Below are 12,171 nucleotides of genomic sequence, written 5' to 3' on the forward strand. Positions count from 1 at the left end.
ATGTACATTGATAAGCCCACATGCCATGCTGCTGTTAGAGCCCTTGTAACGTCTCGTCTCGATTATGCTAACTCTCTTCTCTATGGAATATCATCTGTTGACTGTCAACGCCTTCAACGGCTCCAAAATCGTGCAGCTAAACTGATCTACCAGGCCAAGAAATATGACAGAGTCACTCCCATTCTTCACGATCTTCACTGGCTGACAGTCTCCAACCGTATCAACTTTAAAATACTTACCCTGGTCTTCAAATGTCTCAATACCGCCTCTGCGCCTTCATACCTAACGGATCTCATTCAGTTGTACAAACCTAACAGATACCTCCGGTCATCTACTGACACCAGACTACTTGCCATCCCCAAAACACGCACCACTACTGGTGAAAAAAGCTTCTACGCTGCTGCCCCCAAACTCTGGAATGATTTACCTCACAACATCCGCCACTCTAGCTCACTAGCAGCCTTCAAGAAATCTCTCAAAACCCACCTGTTCACCTGATTTGCTAGCTTTTATTTATTCTTTGCTCTTTGTTTATTTTGTGTGTACAGCGCTGTGGTACTTTCCCCTGTTAGTTAGAGCGCTTTATAAATACCTTGTATTATTATTATTATTATTATAACAAGTCCATCAAGCCTGACACCACTCTCGAGGGATTGCGACGCATCCTGATCAGGAAATGGCAGGGGATTGACCAGGGACAGATCAGATGTCTCGTTTGGAGTATGAGAAGACGACTCCTTGCCGTTAACAGTGATGGAGGACACACCAAGTATTGAGGACAGGATATCAGCAGTTTTAGAGTTAAAGATACGGCCATAAATTTCATGGTCAAGTAAACGAAACGAGTTTGTGTCTTTTGTCTTGATTTTGTCTGTGTGTGAGGCTTGTGTGAGTTCCCTTCTGGAATTGGGGTGAATAGGGGCTTTTGCAACTTTTGAAATTCGACCTTAAGCCACTCAAGTGCCCATAAATCCACCCAACAACATCGTAGCGCAACATAAGATGTGTCAAAATGTGCAGAAATTAACGGTGAATAGAAATGAATAATTATTCTTTGGCATACTAATTCAGGTTCCGATAAATCTGACTATTTGTAAGTGTTTAGATACTTTATTGGCGCAGTTTATTATAGTCCTATATAGGGCTACGTATCCACCATGCATGAACTGTATACATACTACCACACACGTGGACACACACGTGCGGACGACCGAAGCGAAAGTAAGCTTTCCATTTCTGTGTTTTGATTGGCCAATCGAGGTGAGTCAGACCAATCAAAACAAACCCAGCTACGGTAGCTTTCTGTCACTGCATTTATCCAATGTTATCATTATACCCAAAGGAATCACTGGATCTGAACAGCTGGTACCTGTCTAGGGGCCCAGTCTACCATAGTCTTGGCAATCTTGCAGCGCTGTGTTAACTTTTTCATTGTTTTCTGCTTCAGCTTTCCAACAGACCAAGCGTACGATCGTTGTAATCAATTAACATAATGTATTAGTTGACCCCGGGGTCATTTATGTTATGATAACATCATCATCATCATCATCCGTCGTCCTTAGACGGAATAGCAGAAGCAGCTTTGATGAAGTGGTGCCAGGTTGCTTTGTCCCTCATGAGTTGTTGAGTCTCGTTTTGATTGAGATTTGTGTCTCGGGTGATGGTGTCAGTGTAGCTCATTTTCCTCCTGCCGCGATTTGGATGTCCGCCAGGGGGATTCCAGAAGACCAGATGCGATATAGGTTGATCCGCTGTTCGCAAACAGTGGCCAGCAAACTGGAGACGTCTCTGCATTATGGTCTCGGAAAGTGGTGGTAGATTGCCATAAACCTCCCTGTTTGTAGTATGGTCCCGCCAGTGGATGTTGAGAACTCTACGCAGCAGTTGAGTGTAGCAACCGTTGATGCGATCATTCATTTTTTGTGTTGTTGTCCATGTTTCGGCTCCATATAGCAAGATGCTTTCAACACAGGCCCTGAAGAACTTGATTTTGATAGCTCTGTCAAGATCAGACTTCCAGATCTTATCTAATTGGTTACATGCTGACCATGCTTGCGCTTTCCTGCATTTGAAATCTTGGAATGAGTCAGGTAGTGACGAACCGAGGTATTTGAAATCTGAAACAGTTTTAAGTTTCGTACCATCAAGAGTCTGTATACTGGATGTTGGAGGAATATTCACGAGGAGAGTCTTCGTTTTTCCTGTGTTTAGATGAAGCCCGACACAATTGGAAGCCTCCTCAATACTGTGAAGTAATGATTCTAGTTATGATAACACGGCATTGGCGGCTCCGTGTTTATCGTGGAGGAAAAATCGTAAGAAAATAGGAAATGTTCACGAAAATCTAAAGGCCGGTTTATAGTCGGTCGCCAGGGCTAGGTGGATACGGTACTTGCTTGGAATGTTGGTGTAGAATTTGTGTGTATCTCTATGAGAGGTCAAAGGTCAAACCATACGCCGGTTTTTGGCCGGTCTCTGGCGTTATTCACGAGCCTCGAAGAATGACGTCAGTCGTTCAGGCTAAGACTATGGTAGCTTGTGTTATGGGACTACTTTTCGTATGATGGCGTAGTAATATTATGAATACTAATTAAGTACGGGGTATAGTACTTAGACCAGCCCCCGATTTCACGAAGCGCTGCGACGCGTCGCAAGTGCAAGTTGCGACCGGTTACACGTCGTAAGTTGCGAACTCGTCGCAGCCGCGTAGTGTCTTATAGGTCTGCGACGCATCGCAAACCCTACGATGCGTCACTACTTGCGATGAGTTTCGTGAAATCGGGGGCAGGGCGCGGCCTATGATCGCCAGTAGCCGTTAGGCTGGCCTGGGAGGTTGGAGTCTCCGTCCTTAATTTACCTAAGTCTCGTAAGTTAAGTTATTAAATAAAGCTATTGTGTTCTCTAATAAGAAGTCTCACAAGCCTGTTTTATTTGAAGTTTGTGTACTAGTATCCCGGTAGGCTGACAAAGCCATAATACATGCCAGTGTAGTCTAGATTTCAAGCTCCCAGTTAACTAAATCATACCGTAGCGGGCGCGCTTTGGCGATTTACAACTGCGCGTAGTACACTATCGAGAATCAAGCCCACCATAGTCTTGGGCCAAGACTAGTAAAGCAAAGGAATCTGACCTTGGTGCTTTGACCCAAACCGGCAACTACAAAAGGTTTAATATAGGTTTAATATTCATTTCACTGAGCACTCAAAAATAACACACCTTTATTATTTCTTTCAGCGTTTGTATTTCCCTCGAGCGCACGTATCATTCACGTCAAGTCACCGATTTCTTTCAAAGGTGAGTAGTTCAAAAAGTTGCAAATGTTTCGTGGGCGGCCTAATAATAGTCACCTACATGATGTGTGTATTTGTAATTCATGTTGTGTGTTGAGGGTTGGGTGTTGGTTGTAAGCATTTTCCGAGAGTTCGGTTGTTTGCTGCGGTGGCGTACTACGTGTATTTTGTTAACCGCCAAACTGCAACCAAAGTTGGTGGCTCACACAGTTGGGCTTAGTATCAATAATAACGGATTTAACAAGAAAAACAAATACCGCTGAAGTATTGAACAACTACTATTTACTAAAGCAAATACCTTGAATTAGTGAAATCGTCAAGACTATACTCCTAGTATAATAGGCCTATGTAATTTAGAAAAAAAAGAATGTTTTTAGGAAAGTTGTACTCTTGCCACGTACTGAATCTGGTAAACCACTCGTTTTCCTCGACTTTGGTTTGCTTCGGTTCAGTGAGTTTTTGAGATCAGACGTTTTTTTTGGTGTCCGGTCATGGTTACACAAACACGCTCACAATATCTTGTATAAACCTTGAAATAGTTTCTTTTCAAAAGCAACCTTGGTTCATAGCTCATGCAAATGCAAATGCGAAGCAAAATTTGATGTCACAAGGCTGTTTTTCGTAGCGAATTATTCACAGAAATTAGTCATGGTTCAAATTTTACGAATTTTAACGTTGCGAATTTGTGATAGTGTCGAAATTCGGATTGCTATTTCAATCGCTATGAACCGAGCTAACTTTAGATTCTGAGATAAATAATTATCAAACGTTCTTTTACTGGTTGAAGTATTGAGTAAAACACGTCGATTTCCAAGAGGGGTTAAACGAGGGATGGGAAGGGGGGACTGCAGCTTCCGCTTCCTAACGCCCCCCCCCCCTGATGAGATCGAAATGATCTCGGAACAAAGCATTTCATTTCTATTACAGATGGCAGACTCCAATGTCAATTCGTCGGAACAGGTTCGGCTCCTGATGTGGGCGGTGCCTCGTTCTGTCTCCACTGCCTTCACTAAGCTTATGAGTTGTGTCAGTGAGGATTCAACTATAATCTTCGAGCCTTATATCAACGCTCACTGGTTCGGGCCCGAGGGACTACAAGATGCTACTCATCGAGCAACAGTAGCAGCTCTAAACGAAGAAGCTGACAGGAGGACAACATACACGGGAGGAAGTGACGTCTCAGACTTTACATTTGGTTTTGTCAAGGAGCAACTTGAAGCTCCTCACACTGGCAAAAAGTTGGTCTTCTGCAAAGACATGGCATTTACTGTCGTAGACAAACTGGAGTTTCTCCCGAAAGATTACCGTCACTTGTTTCTTATCCGTCATCCTCTCAAAGTCTTCGCATCTTGGAAGAAATTGTACCAGAGTTTCACTCCGCACGAGTTTGAACTTGATAAAGTTGTCCCCGTGATGTTTCCTCCAGGTTTCTTCTTCCGTGAATTGGTCGAATTGCTGGAGCATGTGAGAGAGGTTCACGATCCTAAGGCAATCATCATAGATGCAGATGACCTCCTCTCTGACCCCAAACGCATCCTATCAGCCCTCTTTAAGGAGGTTGGTCTTCCCTTTGATGAGAAGTGTCTTCAGTGGGAGGCCGGGGATGCGACTGCCGAGCAGTGGATGGCTTCTAATATTGTACTGAAAGGGAATCAAGTATGGGGGTATCACAGCAGATCGTTCAACAGCTCCTCATTCGGAAAACCTGCAGATCTGCCCGACCGGTCTTCGTTGCCTGACGATGTCCTCCGTTGCACTGATGCATCAATGCCTTATTATGAAAAGGTTTTCGCTCAGCGTTTACTGCCAAACTGAACAACTCACATCTTAGCACACATGTTCTTTAAAGGCAAACTTTGTTTAGGGAACCGTTTGATTGTTTTAATCCATAAACGTATTGAAGCATATAAAGCTAGCATCCTTTTCTATCAAAAACTTATGCATATTATAGGCTTCTAACCGCAGGTTTTTATTGCCATTAATTTTAAAGTGATTACCAATGAATGTATACCTTCCCTTTAAAATGGTTTTTAATGCTTTTCATAGATCACGTTTTTGGCCATGAAATAAATCCCTTTACTCACTATGGATGACGATTAATTTTATGTAATATTATAGAAGTTTTAGCTTAATTTGTGATTGTCATTTTCTTTTTTAAAATCAAAGAGCAATGTTTTCAGGAGAGTCACGTTAATACGTTGAATACATGCTAAAGTGGTGTCGTATCCTGAGGAGAAAATTATTTGTGTGACATTGTTTTACTAATTTTAAAAGAAAAAGAAAAAGTACAGCACCTCAACTATAGTAATACTTTAAGGGAAGCTTTATCTTATCATTACCACCTGATAAATATACCGTACACAAGGATTTGTTGTTGTAGTGAACTCTGCCAAGAGTTAATTTATTCCGTACTCTGAATTCGGTGGTAAAACGCCAATTCATAATAATATAAGGGATTTCCCTTTATTTAATTCCATCCAGTGATATCCACACTCATAAAGAAGTATACCAGTTCCCATTATAATACACTTTGCGACCAATTCACAAAGGGTCCCAATTCCTCACTTTGCGAACGGTAAATTTCCAATCCGCAAAGGTTCCCACTTCTCGGCGATTTGCCAAAGAAGGTACCAGACTAATTACAATTATTATAATTATAAATGCACTCATTGACTGGAGAAAACTCCGGGTCAATGAGGTTTCCACTTCCAGCGAGTTGCCAAGAAGGTACCAAATTAATCTACTTCTTTATATACAATCACATCATTTTATTACCACCATATTTATCCATATCAATTCACATAAATTAATTTACCACTTCCTCACAGGCTACAATGCCTATTAGCTTCTTGTTTATAGGAACAACCTAAACTTACCGCTTTAAGTGTAAGTTGTAAGATTATCAGTCATATCAATCTGTACCACGTATTCCGTAATACCCTGACCCTTCCATTAACCCCAGGGAGGGAGGGAGGGAATTTTGCGAAACTATACAATCTATCTTAACTCCTCGGTGGCAGAATATTCAATGACGGTTCCCAGAAAGACAATCACCCTTTCCCCAAATGCATTGCTTTGGTTGGTTGAAAAGAACAATGGAACCACGTCTGAATGCGCCCCGCCATCCCAATCGCCTATAGCCCCGACTGTGCAAACTGACTATAATTATGCATATTTCCTGGTGTTAAATCGGTTTACTGCGTTACGCATTTTTATCTTTAAACCATGTAAATCTGTTGCATTGTATTTCGTGTCGTACAAAGTACCAAGTACAAAAATTCTTTAACTGTACACATTATCACAAAATTCTTTTTGCTATCCAAAGCTCATCATAATTAATAGCTAAGATTTGCGGGGTTAATTGCTCAGATTGTTGTTGTTTTAAAATAAGATTTATTTGGCAAATGATGTTATCTTAAAGTCACCTGGAAATAGAACTCTTATTTTTTCAAACATAAGAGTATAATTATGTTTAGTAACAGTAACATTTTTTTAGAGTAATTGTTTGTCACGGTTTATATGTTTAAAAAAAAGTTGTTTGGGGTTTTGATTCCGCCTACCCCTTTTGTGACGTCAATCGAGGCAGACTTTGCCTTGATGCGTAGAATAAACACACGTGCAAAGTACATGCAAGTCCAAGTCATTGAGTTTGTACGTTTCGAAAAAGTTGTTTTCTTGCATTTTTCCGGCAATGCCGACCAAGTGTATTGCTGCTGGATGCAGCAAAACAACTAAAGATGGGTCAGTCTGCATGGCTGGTCAGACTCACAAGAGCAATAGACCGATCCATTAAGCTCCGCCCCATTGCGTATTGACCAATCACAACGCAACGAAGGTCCGACACTAAGGTCCGACATGCGTGCGCGTATGCTTGGCGCGCGCGGCAGAGTTGTGCAGAAAGGCATTGGAGAGCCCCACGTGTTCTTGCTCACACGTGCGTTGTGGGCGGAGCCTACTGGATCGGTCTATAGTGCCTAGTGGTTCGGTCCGACGTCTTTTTCAGCACTGTGCAGCATTTTCTCTAAAAGATTAAAAGATTGTGAGTTATGGCGGGAAGAGTGAAGCGCGAAATATTGGCCATCTAATCTTCCGGTGAGGGGAAATCAAACCTTTCAATGATGGGAAAAGCCAGTTGATGTTTGAACATAATTAAATATTTGGTTAATTGAGCTAAAGCGCAATGTCATGGGGACTTAAATTCCTTGATTTCATAGAAATGTTCACCTATCTAAGAGATTTGTTTATGTACAGGGTTTAGAAAAAAAAGTATATTGGATGCTTTGTTAGTTATAGGAACTAAGATAATTTGAGAGATATGTCAATTACTATAATACAATTAATCAAATAGTCTTAGACAATAGATGGACATGTAGGCCAATAAAGAACTCACTTTATGCACATTATTATTGAGAAAGTAACATAATATTATTCATTTTCAATGTTGTATTATATTGGTATTAACTTCGGCCCTTTCGCTCGCTTCGGGTTAAGTCGGTGGTTGTTGCCACGCCCCTAAAAGAGTAGCTAAATATAATAAAGGAAATAGATCAACAACTGGGTAACTAATTAACACAAGAATTATAGACAATAGCTGGGCATATAAAGATGTCACTAATTAGATGTAAAAAAAAAATAGAAAAAAAAAAAAGGGAAAATGCACATAACATTTATTTTAATTGTATACTTTCATTCGTGCCAATATCAACTGGACATTGTAAGTATGAGAATAAAGGTGATGACGTTTTTGCAGACCGTTAAAGTATGTTATCTTTGTGGAGATGAGATATCATTTCGTAAACCATAACAGTGAATGAATGACACTAAACAAACCACAATTAATCTCCGTAAAATCTTAAGAACCTCCTAATCTTTCTTTGTCAACGTCTTTAATAAACTTGGTAGTTTTCAAGCTATAATATTTATAGCAAAGTCTGTCAATTCACAAATGCTCAGCCAACATGTAGCTTTAGCCGAACATCATTAAAATACATCAGTTTCCTGAACACATCAAGAAAATATCATAAAACAAAAAACAAAAAACAGACAGACAGACAGGGAGACAGACAGACAGAGAGACAGACAGACAGAGAGACAGACAGACAGACAGAGAGACAGACAGACAGAGAGACAGACAGACAGACAGACAGACAGACAGACAGACAGACAGATAGACAGACAGACAGACAGACAGACAGACAGACAGACAGACAGACAGACAGACAGACAGGCAGAGAGACAGACAGACAGACAGACAGACAGACAGACAGATAGACAGACAGACAGACAGACAGACAGACAGACAGACAGACAGACAGACAGACAGACAGACAGACAGACAGACAGACAGACAGACAGACAGACAGACAGACAGACAGACAGACAGACAGACAGACAGACAGACAGACAGACAGACAGACAGACAGACAGACAGACAGACAGACAGACAGACAGACATTGCTCCTTGGATCACCAATCAAAATCGTTCTAATTGTTTATAACAACACACCTTGCAAATAGCTGTTTGACCAAACATGTACAAACAAATGTAGGCCTACACAATGAAGACGAGTAGGGTATACAGTTCGAAACGTCGAGACCAAAACCGGCTCTTTTCGGAGCCAACATTCCTCCCTTATATTTTATACACGGTTGTACCCGCAAGTTTACTATTTGTAGCTACTGCTTAAGTGTACAACCTGATTTATCAATATAACATTTTTGTGAGTTTCTGTCTCACCCATCATAAAACTGTGTTTGTAGAGAAGCGTGGGTTTAATATACAATGTATGCCTCGGTTAATATTACTGGTACATTTCTAAGCGTTAGGGGCCTATAATGTGTTTCCTTTAAAAATATTTGTTTTGACCAGTATTGCCCTATGACTTTTTGATTTATGATGCATAGATGCATGAGTGAACCCAACAAAATATGCGGGCTGTACTCATTATTCAAACTGTCCAAGATAGATTTAGCTCACAACGTTTTTATTGAAACAGCCTCGCAGATTTTTACAAGATCAAGTCTTTCCATGATTCATCTAGAAAAAGAAGGTTAACGAATAGTTATGAGTGTTAAAAAGCAAAGCACGCATGTTTTATAATATGGTTTTCCTGATTCAATGGCGCACCCTCTATAACTACATGTAGGTTTATTGTACACATGGTGGTGGTATGTCTGTTAGGGACCAGCCACAGTTGTCAAAATGTCCAAGATCACGCACAGAGTATATAAACCAGACCGGACACTTCGACATATCGCAAATTCGAAACCCACAATCTCAACATCCTGCAAACTTGGCAACTTGCAAATTCGGCACTCACTCGGCACCAATACAGTCGGCACTATACGAACTCGGCACCAGCCTAGGTTTGACGTACAAACTATAAGCACCAAGCAATCACCTGTTCGCTGGATTGAAGGATCAAGTGAAGTTAAATAAAGTGACGAATGTACTCACACAAGACAAACTAGTTCAAACTTATAATAAATATTAGTTAATATACATGTTAATGCTGTTACTGGCACTACCCACTGGTTATGTTAGCTGACAAGTCTTCGTAATAACCGCTTCCGACGAGCTTTATAGAAAATTCGTCGGAAACTTTTCCCCGGAAACTTGCTGTTCTTGAGTCAGTTTTTGAAACGTTGATACGGGTATGTGAATTTAGGTCCTTGTCGGTGAAATGTAGTGCCATTTGTTGATGTATTGGGTGAGCATCTATATTTTTGCGTGGCGACGGTGCACACTGGTGATTGAGCACACAATTATGTCTCTATTATACTTACAAGTTAGTTTGCAAGATGCCGAGTTAGCAAGGTGCCGAGTTTGTAAGGTGCCGAGTTTTTAAGGTGCCGAGTTTGTGGTGCTGAGTTTTCGAGGTGTCCAGATTTGGTGACGAGTTTGTTGGTGCTGATTTTGCAAGGTGCCAAGTGACTGGTACTATTTTAAGGATCCCAACTTTCCCAAAGTAGCACTATCACCAAAGTGTTGCTCAATATTTAAACAGCAATATTTTAAACACCTTATATAGTTCGCAGACTTTAATACGTTGTCTGCTCACCCACTGCATAACGGGGCATTCAAATTAACATCATCAAATTCAAAAGGTACAACTAGAGATGTATATTTGGTTTGCGGTAACACCATGTGTGTATCTATACTTGTCAGGTAGAGTTGTTCTTAGAGAACTGTCTTGCTTTATTCTACTTGCCGCGGAGTAGATAATCGGAGGTTCGGGAGACTTCTCAGTTCTGAAAAGAACTGTCCTGCTTTTAAACCATTACCAGGGCGGATAGTATAGAAAATAGACTTGGACTACTACTTTAAATTTATAGCCATAGGATCGTAATTAACTGTACTGCCGCTGAGTCAGTTCTGAATGGGTCTCAACGTTTCGACTAGCTTGCTCTAGTCATCGTCTCTATAAGAACAACTCGACCTGCCCCCGATTTCACGAAACTCATCGCAAGTAGTGACGCATCGTAGGGTTTGCGATGCGTCGCAGACCTATAAGACACTACGCGGCTGCGAAGAGTTCGCAACTTACGACGTGTAACCGGTCGCAACTTGCACTTGCGACGCGTCGCAGCGCTTCGTGAAATCGGGGGCTGGCAAGTAGATACACAGTACACACATGGTGTTACCGCAAATCAAATATACATTAATACCTCACCATGCAATGCCTCAAATCCTATATACAACTAGAGAGTTATTAGTCCATGGGCCAGAGGCCAAAAATTGACTTTTTGGTACCACCTGAGGTGGCAAAATCTAAATACATTTTTTTGAAAGGTATATGTTGTCACAGTGAGCTTATTGCACAAATCCTTAGCACCAGGGTAAGCATATGGTTGCACAGTTCGCAATTACACCACTATGCTTTGGTGTATGATGATATAACTTGGTCAAATTATTGGTTAGATATAGGTTTTTAAAATGACGTCATGTTTAAATACATATAGCCTCCAGGGGGCGCTGTTTGGATATGTATAAAATGTGTTAATATATCACACAAGTTTGTTAGATGGCTACATATTCTTTCGAACATTAAACTTTTGTGTGTTCCCTGCGAACAAACCAAACTTAGTTAATGGTTTGAAAGTGTTGGCTAAGATCTGTTTTAACTATTTACAGTTGAGTCTTCCATATTCTCTCTGGGTATTACCTTTGATCGTAAATCACAAACAGCTTATATACTGAATATACAGTAATTAGGTATCAGGAAAACAAACTTTGAGCACCTCCTCATGATTACCGACGTGAATATCACTGGTGAAAACAGTAATTTCAAGCAATAACTACATTGTAAAAAGCAATATGGGAGTCATGCTTTCAAATGGGCTTCATATTTGGTACGCAAGATTAAATTCAGTGTATTCGGGGAGAATACAATGGGAGTTTGCGAGAGGTAGTTGTGGAATCGGTGTGGCATTACCTATACCTGCTCCAACCTACCGTCATGGTTCTTTTCCCCAATTGTTCCCTGAAAACAAGGAACCAATTCTCACCAGTTCCTTGCTTTATTTATTCATAAAAATAATTGATAACCCTGCAATAACTTGGTGGTACCAATATCTGGTCTGGCCCTTGGACTATATAACAACAATTTTTTTTCTATGACAAAACCAAGTGGTGTAAATGTCAACGGCCCGGTTGATGCAGTGCCCTTGGTCATACTATTTGCATGGCAGTGACCAATCTAAACCGCCCCCATGACTTAAAAGTCATAAACAACTTCCGAGTTAGACACCATGACATGCTCTGATGGGATTCTAACGTGCAATTAAATCCAACTAGACATTCAAACAGGAAAAATATAAATAATTTGCAAACTTGCGGGTACAACCATGTTTAAATATCGTTTGTGGGAAGGATTGGTCT

At 40.8% G+C, this 12,171-nt stretch overlaps 2 protein-coding genes across 2 annotated transcripts; both read left to right on the plus strand.

The window, feature by feature from the left end:
* LOC139941191 (uncharacterized) lies at positions 1 to 498 on the plus strand. The gene has a single exon (XM_071937685.1). It carries the CDS (start codon positions 1 to 3, stop codon positions 496 to 498), a length of 498 nt encoding a protein of 165 aa, XP_071793786.1.
* A 2,708-nt stretch (positions 499 to 3,206) lies between these two features.
* On the plus strand, positions 3,207 to 7,873 carry LOC139940586 (uncharacterized). Its single transcript, XM_071936921.1, has 2 exons — positions 3,207 to 3,294; positions 4,218 to 7,873. Exon 2 carries the CDS (start codon positions 4,218 to 4,220, stop codon positions 5,103 to 5,105), a length of 888 nt encoding a protein of 295 aa, XP_071793022.1. The 5' UTR covers positions 3,207 to 3,294; the 3' UTR covers positions 5,106 to 7,873.
* Positions 7,874 to 12,171: the final 4,298 nt, after the last annotated feature.

Source organism: Asterias amurensis, chromosome 1, assembly GCF_032118995.1.
Source record: "Asterias amurensis chromosome 1, ASM3211899v1".
Classification (NCBI taxonomy): Eukaryota; Metazoa; Echinodermata; class Asteroidea; order Forcipulatida; family Asteriidae; genus Asterias; species Asterias amurensis.